General features: G+C 41.8%; 2 protein-coding genes and 1 non-coding gene across 6 annotated transcripts in view; 1 reads left to right on the plus strand and 2 right to left on the minus strand.

Annotated features, from left to right (window-relative positions):
* Positions 1-14,512, minus strand: part of PDE6A (phosphodiesterase 6A) — a 120,707-nt gene that overhangs the window by 57,137 nt on the left and 49,058 nt on the right. For 2 of the 3 annotated variants that reach the window (XM_065918888.1, XM_065918886.1), the window contains exons 2-4: positions 6,391-6,543; positions 5,681-5,770; positions 4,993-5,133 (exon numbers count right to left, since the gene is read on the minus strand). In XM_065918888.1, coding sequence (XP_065774960.1) covers positions 4,993-5,133; positions 5,681-5,770; positions 6,391-6,471 — 312 coding nt within the window. In that variant the 5' untranslated portion in view covers positions 6,472-6,543. The remainder of the gene's footprint in view (positions 1-4,992; positions 5,134-5,680; positions 5,771-6,390; positions 6,544-14,512) is intronic. The other variant, XM_065918887.1, reaches the window with a different exon arrangement.
* Positions 1-14,512, plus strand: part of SLC26A2 (solute carrier family 26 member 2) — an 82,806-nt gene that overhangs the window by 30,324 nt on the left and 37,970 nt on the right. The gene's annotated exons all lie outside the window — the stretch shown is intronic.
* Positions 7,134-7,240, minus strand: LOC136156635 (U6 spliceosomal RNA). The gene has a single exon (XR_010661127.1). It is a non-coding gene; the product is annotated as a U6 spliceosomal RNA (small nuclear RNA).

The following is a 14,512-nucleotide window of genomic DNA, read 5'->3' on the forward strand; positions in this document are numbered from 1 at the left end:
TACAGATTTCTAGTGTTCAAACAAAAATAAATGGGCATGTACAAGATAAGGATTAACTGAAAAATCAAGAAATAAAGCAGATTATAGAAAGAGGAACCATAGAATATATATGTGTACCAAAAAATATGTACCAGAGTGTTCATGATAGCAACATTCATGAAAGTCCAAACTGGAAAATTCAAATGTCTATTGATGGTAGAATAAATAAATACTTTGTGGATTACTCATATAATGGAATATTCTACAAGAATGAAAATTAATGAACTAATTAATGAAAATTGATGACTATGATGAGCAATAAGATTGAATCTTACAACTCAAATGTTGATCAAAAGAAGTCAGACACAAAAGAGTATAATTCCATTTATATAAATTTCAAAATTAGGAAAAACTAACATGGCTTTAAAGGTCAGAGAGTGGTTACCTTTTGGGAAGAAGGAATGGGAGTTACTGGAGAGATGTAAGAAATGGACTTCTGAGGGGCCAGTAATGTTCTATTTCCTAATCTTGATGGTAGTTATGTGGGATGTTCACTTTGCGGTAATTCACTGAACCATTTTCCTGTAATAGTGCTTTTCTCTGTGTGTTTGTTATATGTATGTATATCATTTAAAAATCCGCATGTACTACTATGCAATTATGTTTGTAGAGCATTATGTAAAAAAGACAGATTATCGTGTTGCCCAGCAATTTATTTTATTTTTTAAATTGGGTTATCTTTTTATTGTTCAGTAGTAAGAGATTTTTGTTTTCCCCTTCATGAGCAAACATCAAACTTAAAAAAAAAGATGAAAGTATATATAGTTGATTTACAATATTGTGTTAGTTTCAGCTGTACAGCAAAGTGATTATTATATATATATATTTCCATTATTTTTTAAACTAACAAATGCATCATAACTATTTATTTATTTATTTACATTTATTTATTTATTTGACTGCACCTGGTCTTCATTGCAGTGCACAGGATCTTCGATCTTTTGCTGTGGTATGCAAACTTTTAGTTGCGGTACATGGGATCTAGTTCCCAACCAAAGATCAAAGCTGGGCCCCCTGCATTGGGACCACAGAGTCTTAGCCAGTGGACCACCATTGTAGGTTATTACAAGATACTGAGTATAGTTCCCTGTGCTATACAGTAAATTCTTGTTGTCTATTTTATATATAAGTTTGTATCTGTTAGTCCTACACTTCTAATTTTAAGAGTGCTTTTTATATTTTACATAGTAGTCTTTTCAAAAGCTTTCTTTGTTACTGTCCTTTCAAGCACAAAAGTTTTAAATTTTTATGAAGCCCAATTTATCTGTTTTTCCTTTGTTACTTGTGATTTTGATGTCATATCCAAGAAACCATTGCCTTATCCAGGGCCACAAAGATTTACATCTATATTTTCTTTTTTTTTTAATTTACTTATTTTTTAATTGAAGGATAATTGCTTTACAGAATTTTGTTTTCTGTCAAGCATCAACATGAATCAGTCATAGGTATACCTATGTCCCCCCACTCGTGAACCCCCTTCCCATCTCCCTCCCCATCCCACCCCTCCAGGTTGACATAGAGCCCCTGTTTGAGTTCCCTGAGTCATATAGAAAATTCCCATTGGCTGTCTATTTTACATAAAGTCATATAAGTTTCCATGTTAGTCTCTGCATACATCTCACTCTCTCTTCTCCACCCACCACGCTGTGTCCTCTCCATTGCTGCCCTGCAGATAAATTCGTATGTACCATATTTCTAGATTCCTTGTTTGTTTGTTTGGCTGCATCACATGGCTTGCAGGCTCTTAGTTCCCCGACCAGGGATTGAACCTAGGCCCTGGGCAATGAAAGCTCCAAGTCCTACCCAATGGACTACCAGGGATGGACAATATTACAATAGTACACAATATTTATCTTTCTTTTTCTGACATACTTCACTCTGTATAATAGACTCTAAGTTCATCCACCTCATTAGAACTGACTCAAATGCATTCCTTTTAACGGCTGAGTAATATTCCATTATATACACATGTACCACAGCTTCTTTATCCATTCATCTATCAGTGGACATCTAGGTTGCTTACATGTTCTAGCTATTGTAAATAGTGCTGCAGTGAACCTTGAGGTACATATATCTTTTTCAATTTTGGTTTCCTCAGGGTAAATGCCTAGGAATAGGATTGCTGGGTCATATGGTGTTTTTACTTTTAGTTTTTTAAGGAATCTTCATACCATCTTCCATAGTGGTTGTATCAATATTCCCACCAACAGTGCAAGAAGCTTCCCTTTTCTCCACATCCTCTCCAGCATTTAGTGTTTGTGGACCTCTTGATGATGGCCATTCTGATCAGTGTGAGGTGGTATCTCATTGGAGTTTTGATTTGCATTTCTATAATAATGAGTGATGTTGAGCATCTTTTCATGTGTTTGTTAGTCATCTGTATGTCTTCTTTGGAGAAATGTCTGTTTAAGTTTTTTTTCCAACTTTTTGATTGGGTTGTTTGTTTTTCTGGTATTGACTTCTATGAGCAGCTTGTATATTTTGGAAATTAATCCTTTGTCAGTTGTTTCATTTGCTATAATTTTCTCCCATTCTGAGGGTTGTCTCTTTATCTTGTTTATAGCTTCCTTTGCTATGCAAAAGCTTTTAAAAGTTTAATTAGGTACCACTTGTTTTACATCTATATTTTCTTTTAAGAGTTTTTATAGTTTAAGGTCTGTGGTCCATTTTGAGTTAATTTTTGTATATGATGTGAAATAGGGCCCCAAATTCATTCTCTTGCATGTGGCTATTCAGTTGTTCCAGCACCATGTGTTAAAAGGACTATTCTTTTGCCTTCAAATGGTCTTGGCACCCTAGTTGAAAATCAGTTGACCACGGTTTTTATATGTGACCACAATTTTTTATATGTGGTTTGCTAGTATTTTGTTGAAGATAATTTGCCTCTGTATTCAGACAATATATTGATCGGTAGGATTTCTTCTTGTGATATGTTTGGTATCAGGGTAATACTGGCCTCACAGAATGAGTAGGGAAATGTTTCATCCTCTTCTATTTTTGTAAGAGTTTGTGAAGTATTTGTATTATTTTTTCTTTAAACACTTGGTGGAATTTATCAGTGAAAATATCTGACTGTAGGAAGAAAATATCTTTGTAGGAAGTTTTTCTTTTTTTAATTACCAACTCTATCTCTTTATTTGTTATAGATCTAGTCAGATTTTCTATTTACTCTTTTTAATTTAATTTTTATTTTCTTTTTTTTTTTTTTTTACAATAATTATCACTTTGGCTGTACCACGAAGCATGTGGGCTCTTAGTTCCCTGACCAGGGATCGAACACATGCCCCCTGTAGTGGAAGCACAGTGTCTTAACCACTGGACCACCAGGGAAGTCCTAAATTTTATTTCCTAATGGAGTATAGTTGATTTACAATGTTATGATATTTTCAGGTGTACAGTTAAGTGATTCAGTTATGTAAATATATTATCCATTCTTTTTTTAGATTCTTTTCCCTGAGTAGATTTCCCTGTGCTATACAGTAGGTCCTTGTTGATTATTTCATATATTTATTAGTGTGTACAATAATCCCAAACTCCTAATTTATCCCTCCCCTTCACATTTCCCCTCAAGTAACCATAAATTTGTTTTCAAAATCTGTGAGTCTATTTCTGTTTTGTGTATAAGTTTATCATTTTTTGTAGATTCCACATAAAAGTGATATCATAAGATATTTGCCTTTGTCTGTCTGAGTTACTTCACTCAGTATGATAATCTTTAGGTCCCTCCATGTTGCTGCAAATGGCATTTTTGCATTCTTTTTCTGGCTGAGTAATATTCCATTATATGTATAGGGTTGGCCAAAAAGTTCATTTGAGTTTTTCCATAACATCTTCTTTCCATGTCTTGGCTATTGTGAACAGTGCTGCTATGAACATAGGGATACATGTATCTTTTTGAATTGCAGTTTTCTCTGGATATATATCCAGGGATGAGATTACTGGATCATATCGTAATTCTATTTTTAGTTTTCTGAGGAACCTCTATACTATTCTCCATAGTCACTGTACCACTTTACATTCCCACCAACAGAGTAGGAGGTAGAAAAGTTTCCCTTTTCTCCACACCCTCTCCAGCATTTATTACTTGAAGACTTTTTGATGATTAGCTCAACAATTTTGAAACTGTTCCTCAGAAGATTCTAATTTATGTCACATTTGGGAGCCTCTGGACTAGACCTAAGGTCTTTTCCAACCCCAGATTCTGTAATTCATTTATTCATTCAACCAAATATTTGGAGGGTCTCCACTGGGCTGTGTACCGCATGCAGTATGACAAAGGGCACAGAATGAAACCGACAGTTTAGTCTTAGGATTTTGGTAGAGGAAGTGTATCTAGATAATTCTGGAACTCTGTGCCAAGACATAAAATGATTAGCTGCAAAGACAGGCAGAGAAAGAACAACAGAAGAGTCAGTTTGGTGAAAACTAGCTGAAGAACCTGACTGGAGGCCATTTGAGTCTCTCTGCCTCCTTAGCCAACATGGCCTCAGAGCATTCTGAGGGACCAGATCTAAGTATGTACCCCCACTTTCACGGCCTGGATGAGCTCTGGTCTCCACACACCATAGGAAAGGTTTCTGCCCACCTTTGAGTGTAGTTTCTGAAGTTGGCAACTTTCTTCTTGCTGCTCTTTCGCCCTACATGGAAGCTTCTTTATCACTCACCTTACCACCTCATCATGCCTTCTTCTCACATGCTCATTTTTTCCCTATGGACTGGGGAAGATAGAGGTTATTTTTACTCCCCTGTGCCCTGGAATGACTTTTTCTCTGGAAAGGCTGGTACTCCTCTCCTCAGTGTAAAAGACCTATGAAAAACCTTTCATAACCATCCACCTCCTGCCAGCCATTTCCCTGTGCAACTGAATTCATGACACAAGGCTGGGTTCCACCTGGTATGTAGTTGGTATATATTTAACCTGTTCTCGGAAATGTCTGCTCTTTGTGTTCTCACCTTCTGCTTGGTCATGTCTAAGAGCCCCACGGAGTATCTGTCACAGTTGAGGAAGGCGCGGACTGTATACAGGGCTTTGTGGAACTGCCTCTCAATGTCTGTAAGCTCTTCAAAGACTTTGCTACCAGACCACAACAGTATCTGAAGAAATACAAAAACATAGTTAGTGTTCCTGAGGCACAGAACAGCGGCTCACAATAACCAAGAATAACTGCCCCTGTTTTGTAGATGGAGAAACTGGGGTTCAGAGAGGTGAATAATGGCGCAGTTTCTGTTGGGTCCAACTCTTTCCAATTCTTTTATCTCCTAGGTTGTTAATGATGATAACAAACATTGACAGAGCCCAAGTACCCTACATACTTTATCCCATATCCCATAATTATCCCCATTTTTCAAAAGAGGAGGCTGAAGCTTGGAGAGGTTAAGTGATTTGCTCAAGGTCTTAGAACCGGTAAATGGCTTAGCAAGGATTCAAATACAAGCTGGCTGACATGAAAGCGTATACGTGCAGTCACCCTGGGTTACAGCTTTACAGACATCCATGACTCATGCACCCCAGGGATGCTGGGGGAGACTGTATGATACTTCCCAGGCACTTCTGTTATTACTGCCTTCTAGTTGAGCACATCATTGCTTAAGGAAGAGGACACCTTCAGTCCAGTTCATTCCCTCAAGTCAAGCCCTTTACCTGGCCACGTCGAGTCTCACAGTTGTGCAGGTAACTCAGGTGGAACACCTTCATGATTAGATTGGCAAAATTGAGGTACTTGAGAAGAATCTGAAAATCAAACAGCATGAGGAGAAACAGATGAGAAGGAGAAGTTCCTCTTCTGGTCACTTCCACCATCAGCCGCTAAGTTTGAACATTTTCAAAGCGTCATCTGAGACAGTTTGAGCAGATGGATCATGGAAAGATGACTCATAAAATGTTGCATTATGTGAAGGTAAAACTCACAGAATGTAGAATCTCAATGTTAATAGAAGTATATTCACGAGAAGTTGCTACTGTTCATTGAGTTTGCAGGCCCTGTGATAAGTCATGTATGTATGTTATCTTGATGGTCACAAATGACCTCAAGAGATATTATAGATCTCTCTATAAAAGATACTATAAAATCATTCCCATTTTACAGATAAGAAATCTGAGGTTCAGAAAAAAGTGCCTAAGTCAAAACAGATATTAGCAGAACCAGAACCATTATCCCTACATTCTTATCTCTAGAGCCCAACATCTTAATGACTATTCTGTCCTGCCTCCCCCACAGATCATCAGACCACTAACTTCCTTGTCTTACAGAGGGGAAAGCCAAGTTCAGGACAAATAGCAAGGGTCAGAGGATTTGTGAGCTGGGAGAATGTGCTGGCATGGCCTGCCCGACAGTTTCTAAGCACTCTTACCTCTTCATCATTCTCGGTGAAGTGGGGCCCATCCACTTTATTCACAGCCATGATTATGGCCACCACGTCCTTCCCATTCATTATGGGAGAAGCCAAGATGTTCTTAGTCTGGTAGTCTGTGAGGGTGTCCACGAAGTCACAGAAATGCTCATCCTAAAGGAAGACAAAGACAAGCGTGAATGGGCAGAGGAAGAACAAAGACAGGAGAGCAACCCAAAGCCCCAGGTGCCCATGGTTACTGCTGTTGCTCAGTCGCTCAGTCGTGTCTAACTCTTTGCAACCCCATGGACGCAGCACACCACGCAACCCTGACCTTCACTGTCTTCTGGAGCTTGCTCAAATTCATGTCCACTGAGTCAGTGATGCCATCCAACCATCTTGTCTCTGTTGTGCTCTTCTCCTCCTCCCTTCAATCTTTCCCAGCATCGGGATCTTTTCTAATGGGTTGGCTCTTCACATCAGGTAGCCAAAATATTGGAGTTTCAGCTTTAGCATCAGTGCTTCCAATGAATATTCGGGGTTGATTTTCTTTAGGATTGACTGGTTTGATCTCCTTGTAGTCCAAGGGACTCTCAAGAGTCTTCTTCAACACCATAGTTCAAAAGCATCAGTTCTTCGGTACTCAACCTTCCTTATGGTCCAACTCTCACATCCATACATGACTACTGGAAAAACCATAGCTTTGACTAGATGGACCTTTGTCAGCAAAGTAATGTCTCTGCTTTTTATTTTTATTTATTTTTTTAAATATGGAACGCTTCACGAATTTGCGTGTCATCCTTGTGCAGGGGCCATGCTAATCTTCTCTGTATCGTTCCAATTTTAGTATATGTGCTGCCGAAGCGAGCACATGTCTCTGCTTTTTAATATGCTATCCAGGTTGGTCACAGCTTTTCTTCTAAGGATCAAGCATCTTTTAATCTCATGGCTTCAGTCTCCATTTGCAGTGATTTTTGAGCCCAAGGAAATAAAATTTCACTGTTTCTATTGTTTCCTCATCTATTTGCCATGACGTAATGGGACCAGATGCCATGATCTTCATTTTTTGAATGTTGAGTTTTAAGCCACCTTTTTCACTCTCCTCTTTCACTTTTATCAAGAGACTCTTTAGTTTCTCTTTGCTTTCTGCCAGTAGGGTGGTGTCATCTGATTATCTGAGGTTATTGATATTTCTCCTGGCAATGTTGATTATAGTCTGTGCTTCATCCAGCCCAGCCTTTCTCAGGATGTACTATGCATAGAAGTCGAATAAGCAGGGCAACAACATACAGCCTTGAAGTACTCCTTTCCCAATTTGGAACCAGTCTATTGTTCCATGTCCAGTTCTAACTGTTGCTTTTTGACCTGCATACACGTTCCCCGGGAGACAGGTAAGGTGGTCTGGTATTCCCATCTCTTTAAGAATTTCCCACACTTTGTTGTAGTGATGGGATAAAGAGGCTCCCCATTCTCTTGTTGACACAAGAATGAAACCAGTTCCATCTACTCCCGTTCATCAGGGACAAGGCAATTAGAGATGGTTTCTGCCCTGGAAGTCCCCAAAATCCAGTAGAAGAAAGTCTGAAATACACTAAGGGTTATGGAGATGTGAGCAAAGCACTGGAGGGACCCAAGCGTGGAGGTGGAGGGTTGGCTTTGTCTGTGGAGGAAGATTTTGAGAAGGCTCTCTTCCACTGATGACAGTTAAGCATAAAACAGAAACTTGAGTGAGGAAAAGACCTTAGTGAATATAACCATTGCAGTTGCTAGCAGGTACTGTGTGTGGCGCTCACTGTATTCTTCCCAATGACCCAAGAGATGGGACTATTAGTAGTTCATCTTATGAAGGGGGAACTGAAACTCAAGATTAACATTACTTATTACTTGTATGTGTATGTGATTCAAGAAACTGCCCTCAGCTCTGCTGCTTCATCCAGGGAAGCTTCATTTCAGGGAAGCCTGGATAAGGGTAGACCTGGGTCTGGGTCATTGAACCAAAGAATTTGTTACTTCCAGCTTTTATTTATTTATTCATTGGCTGCATTGGGTCTTCGTTGCTGCATGCGGGCTTTCTCTAGTTGTGGCTTGGGGGTTACTCTTCATTGCGGTTCATGGGCTTCTCACTGTGGTGGTTTCTCTTGTGAAGCACAGGCTGTGGCCATTCAGGCTTCAGTAGTTGCAGCATACAGTCTCAGTAATTGTGGTTCGTGAGTTTTAGAGCCTGGGCTCAGTAGCTCTGGCTCACAGGCTTAATTGCTCTGAGACATGTGGAATCTTCCCGGACCAGGACTGAACCCGTACCTCCTGCATTGGCAGGCAGGTTCTTATCCACTGTACAACCAGGGAAGTCCGCTTTTAACTTTGTTTGCGATCCATTTCTAGCACCACACAGCCAGTCCAATGAATATCCCCATTCCACAAATCTTAATGGAAGCCCCACTCTGTGTCAGGCCTTATGCTAAGCGCTGGGGATAGAGGGAAGACTAAAATTCAGGCCAGCACACAGATGAACCACACAGAATTAACACAGATGTCCTGTGTTAACAGTAACACAGGACATAAATGTTGGCTCAAAGCAGTAGGAGTGCAGAGGAGCACCCCCCTACACCCCACCCTGAAGGCAAACTTAGAGGCCAGTATAGGGCGGTACAGTCTGGGTGGTCAGAAAGTGGAGACAGAGGCTGAATTGTTGTCTTAAATCCCAAAGAATCCACATTTCTGTTTCCTGGTCGCACTCTGCCCAACAGTCAGCGTTGCTGGGAACAGAAGCCAGCTGAGATGTGTACAGTTCATGCTGTTCTGAGAAGGAAATGTATTTTGCGGAGCCAATTCACAGAGCTGTGCTAGAACTAGAACTTTCTCACACTGCACAAGTTCAGAGTGTGGTGCTCTGCATCTGTGGGTTCTTCCAGTTGGAGTGGGATTAAATAAACGGGCCCTGTTGTCGATGAAGCTGTCTCAAACCAGGTGAAGGGTAAAGGAATTAAGAGAAGCCGGTAGTGCTCAACTTGAATTAGTGTTGGAGGATTAAGCAAAATCTCTAAAGAGGTATTAACCGCAAGGGTTTTCCATGTCACTCCCTAAGGACAACTGATGAATCCCTAAATACAAGCCTGAGTGGGACATGCCCAGACTCATTGCACCAAGTCAGCTCAGTCTTTCAGCATTCACTTCTGTCAAGGAAAGCAGTACTTGGGCCTTACCCGCATCTGAGGCAGATGTTCCTGAAGCCACCAGTACCTTCCCTCCCACTGAGTTCTCAGCCCTAGAACTTTCTCACTAATAGCACAGCTGCCAACTGACTGGTGTCTGTATAATCATTGGCATCCTTATATTTTCAGCATATACAGAGTTCTCAGCTGTGTCACAGAACCTCAATTTATCAATGACGGAGGGGCCTTAAAGGCCACTTTGCTAAAACTACTTTGTTTATTTCTTTTTTATTTGGCTGTGTCTGGTCTTAGTTGCTGCATGAGGGATCTTTTTCTTTAGTTGTGGCATTCAAACTCTTAGTTGCAGTATGTTGGATCTAGTTCCCTGATCAAGGATTGAACCTGGGCCTCCTGCATTGGGAATACTTTCTTAACCATTAGACCACCAGAGAAGTCACTAACCTATCTGTTTTAAAGCCCAGGAATCAGAAGTCGAGTGGAGAAAAGCCCAAAGGCGTTCATTCATTCAGTTGGCATTAACAGAGAGCCTTTAATGTATGCTAGGTAGTTTAGGCAGTGAACAAGACAGGTGAATATCTTTCCCTAGTAAAGCTTCCACTCAAACGGTGTGAACAGACAAAAAGCAAATAAACAGCTGCTTTGAAGAAGAGAAACTGGATGATGCTATAGAAAATGATGGAAGCGGGGGTAGGTTGAACCTGCTCTGGTCAGTCCCTGGCGGGAGGGAGGTTTCTCTAAGAGGTAATGCAGAGAGTGAAGGCTCAGAAGAGCCAGCCAGACAGGAATGTATTCCAGGCAGAGGGCACAGAGGATGCCAAGGAGCAGGGGGTAATGAACTGACTGATCCGAAAAACAGGAAGAAAACCTGCTTAGTGAGGGAGATTGGAGGGCAAAGAAGTCAGAGAGGTGACATGCGTGCCTATGTGCATGCTAAGCTGCTTCAGTCGTGTCTGACTCTTTGTGACTCTATGGGCTGTAGCCAGTCAGGCTCCTCCGTCCAAGGGATTCTCCAGGCAGAATACTGGAGTGGGTAACCATTTCCTTCTCCAGGGGATCGTCCCAACTCAGGGATCGAACCCAGGTCTCCTGCATTGAAGGCAGATTCTTTACCATCTGAGCCACCAGGGAAGCCCCTCAGAAAGGTGGGCAGAGGCTTTATGTGACAGGGCCTTGGAGGCCACTAGAAGAGCTTAGATTTTATTTCAATGTAATTCATGACTGCTTCTCATTCCTGGAAACCCAGTTTCTCTTTTCAAACATCCTCTGTGCCAAGCTCCAGTGTGTCACATGATGAGATCTATTTATTGAATGACTTTCACTTTCAATGATGTACTAGGCCCAGAGCCAGACAATTCATTAACTCTCACATCTTCCCTGTCATGTAGAACTCTCTCCTTCCCTGTTTTTTTTTTTTTTTCCTTCCCTGTTTTATGGACAATTCTCCTGCTCATAAATGGCAGAGCCACTGCATTCATTCATTCATTCACTGATACACTGATCGGCTCATTGACGAATTGATTCATTCATCCACTTGTGTTTACCGAGCACTGGCTCTGTGAGAGGCACTGGGTCTGCCAAGACCAGGAAGAAAGGTGAGGTTGTCCTCAGTGGGTTGTCACTGTATAGTGGGGACATCATGTAAAGTATGAACTCACAATTCAAGCCATAATGTGAAGAAAGCCCCCAGAGGATTGATGGTATCCTGGGGCTCCAGGAGGTAGTGACTTGTTCTCTGAGTGGCTTCATGAGCCTGTCAGGAGTTGAAACCTCTCCGAGCCTCAATTTCCTCTTTGGCAAAATCACAGTGTCAGACCAGGTCCTCTCTGAGGTTTCTTTCTGGCCTGGCATGCTGGGTTCCAGGTGTCATAGAGCGGGAAGGAGAGCAGGACAACCAGTGTAAGAGCCTCTGGAAATGACAGTGCTTTCAGGTTCAGTCTTCAGAAATGGGATTATCACTGTCTAAAAGAAACTCACTGTTTTCCTTTACTCTCACATAACTACCATATTCACAACACTTTGCAAACCAGATATGTAGATTTTTCTTCCCCCACACTGACCAGTTCTCTGACACTAGCTGTGTATCCAACAATTCAGTTCAGTTCTGACACTGTTTACTTGGAGAACAGGAACCTACAGCTGAAGGGCTCAGCCCTTCAAGACTGCCCCTGCTTCAGAGGCTAATGTCAAGTCATAGACTGTCATCTGTACTTCCGCCTGACTGACTGTAAATCGAGGTTCCAGTGACCCATTCCTTGGGTTTGATTATTTGCCAGAAAAGCTCATAGAACTCAGGGAAGTATTTACATTTACAGTTTTAGAATAGAATAAGGGTACCGATCGATGAATTGTCAGATAAAGAGATATATAAGGTGAGATCCAGAAAGGTCCTGTGTGCCGAAGATTCTGTCCCCTGGAGTTAGGGTGTACTCTACCCTCCCAGCACATGCATGTGTTCACCAGCCCAGAAGCTCTCGGAACCCTGTACTTGTGAGGTATTTTATGACAGTTTAATCACAAAGGCATAATCAATTATTAACCCCATTTCCAGCCCCTCTCCCCTCTTACGAGAATGTTGTTGTTTAGTTGCTAAGTCGAGTTCAACTCTTTTGCAACCACCTGGACTGTAGCCCGCCAGGCTCCTCTATCCATGGGATTTCCCAGGTCAGAATACTGGAGTAGGTTGCCATTTCCTTCTCCAGGAGATCTTGCTGACCCAGAGATGGAACCTGAATCTCTCGCATTGGTGGGTGTGTGCTAAGTCGCTTCGGTCAAGTCCAACTCTCTGCAACCCTATGGACCATAGCCTGCCATGCTCCTCTGTCCATGGGATTCTCCAGGCAACAGTACTGGAGCGGATTGCCGTTGCCCTCCTCCAGGAGATATTCCCAACCTAGGGATTGAACCTGCATCTCTTATGTCCTCCTATATTGGCAGGTGAGTTCTTTACCACTAGCACCACCTGGGAAACCCTCTTAAGAGAATAGGGGATGGGCTGAAGGTTTCAGGTGTCTAATCAAGGCTTTATCTTTCTGGTCCCCATCCAGGAGTCCACCAAGAGTCCTCTCTTTAGAACAAAAGACCACCTACCACCCAGGAAACTCCAAGGGACTTAGGAGCTCTGTGTCAGATGGTTCTATCACTCAGGAAATTACAAGGGTCAGTTCTGTGTCAGGAACCAGGACAAAGACCAAATAAATATTTCTTTTTATAAATCACAATATCACAGCCCATTGGGAAAGGGCCATCACTTATTATTCACTCAATAAACTGTAATGAGGACCCACTCTGTCCCAGGCCCTGGGCTGGGTCTGGGGACCAGTAATGGTAAATAAGATATGCAGGAATAGACAAGCCTTGTGGGCTTTCCCAACGAGAAAGGGTAAAGAATAAATACACAGACATACACTGAATGTCAAGTAGGATTGCCAGATTTAGCAAATAAACACAGGGATTAATTAAATTTTAATTTCAGGTAAGCATTTTTTTTAGTATATCATATATTGCATAGGGTATACTATAGTGTGAGCTGGACACTCTTGGTAGTTGTTTGTTTTCATTTTTGTGATGTAAGTGTATGACTGAGGCTTTGATTGCTGACATCCATGTCAAAGATGGCTATCTGGCTATCTCAAGTAGACACATTGTCAGCCACACACTAGATAAAGAGCCATGCCACCTCCTCACACTGAGGCTCCTTTGTTTTAAAGATCCTGGTTGATCTTGATAACTGATCATTTGGAGCCACTTTTTGCTTTCTATTTTCTCTTACCAAGATTTCAATTTCTGCTCTTACGTTTTAAATTCACTAATAAAAAGTGAGTCTGTGAAATCCTCGACCCTCATGAAAGTCCTAGGCCAGAGCCCACTCTCTCCCTCTCTAACCTGAGACCTCCTTGTGCGGCCCCAGGTATGCATTGTAATTTCCAGGTCTTATAAGTAATAAGCCTTTATTTTTTCAGTTTCCTGATCACTAGTGCTAAGGGGTATCTTGCATTCATCATTAGAACACAAGGGCTTGTCCAGTCACAGCATTGATTATTGACAGTTTAACAGTTATTGGCACATAACGCATACTAAAATAGTTCTCTGGGGCCTCCCTGGTGGTCCAGTGGTTAATACTCACACTTCCATCGCAGGAGGCATGGATTCAATCCCTGCTTGGGGAACTAGGATCCCACATGCCGTGCAGCTCAACCAAAAAAAAAAAAAAAAAAAAGTACTCTTTGTTTATCTAAGATTAAAATTCAACTGGGCAGCTTACATTATATCTAGCAGCCCTAATGACAAGCTGCCCCCGAGAAGATCCCAAGGATAAGTAAGAATGTGGCAGAGCACGGGAGCCACATTACAACCACGGGAAACCCCATTCATGGTTTCACATTTTTCAATGCAGTAATTACAACCACTTTCAGGTTTTGGTGGGGGCTGCTGGGAAGTATGCTAAAGGCTAAGAGTATCACTTATTAGTGGTTCAGGGACCACCCACCCCCCAGTCTACACCATATCCCTGCTTCTTCTCCATCCAGCTCCCAGTGTCTGTCCACAGACCCCAATAAAGTATGATATCTCAAGGAGGAAGATGTACAACTGAAGGACACAGGCTTGCTGACCTGAACTGACATCACTCCAGACCTGAGGCACACACCAAGGGGGCTGCCTGGCCCAAAGCTTCCCAGGAATACAGTCATCCCGTCCAGGATGAACTTTGGGGCTGACAAGGAAACAGCAGGTTGTCCTTTAGCGCAGGGGCTCAGCAAACTCTTAGGGATATTTTAGGATCAAAGAGTCTACTTAAATCCTCAGGCCCTCAACACCAGGGTCCACAGAAGCTTTCAGCACCTCTGTTCTCTGTTTTTCCCACAAACAAAATCTAAACTGAAAGCTCCAGAAAGACAAGACTGGATTCCTCTCCAAGACCCACACAGACATGATCCAGCATCTATTCCATAGAATAAATTCCTTAACAGCAA

Source organism: Muntiacus reevesi, chromosome 1 (genome assembly GCF_963930625.1).
Source record: "Muntiacus reevesi chromosome 1, mMunRee1.1, whole genome shotgun sequence".
In the NCBI taxonomy this organism is placed as follows: Eukaryota; Metazoa; Chordata; class Mammalia; order Artiodactyla; family Cervidae; genus Muntiacus; species Muntiacus reevesi.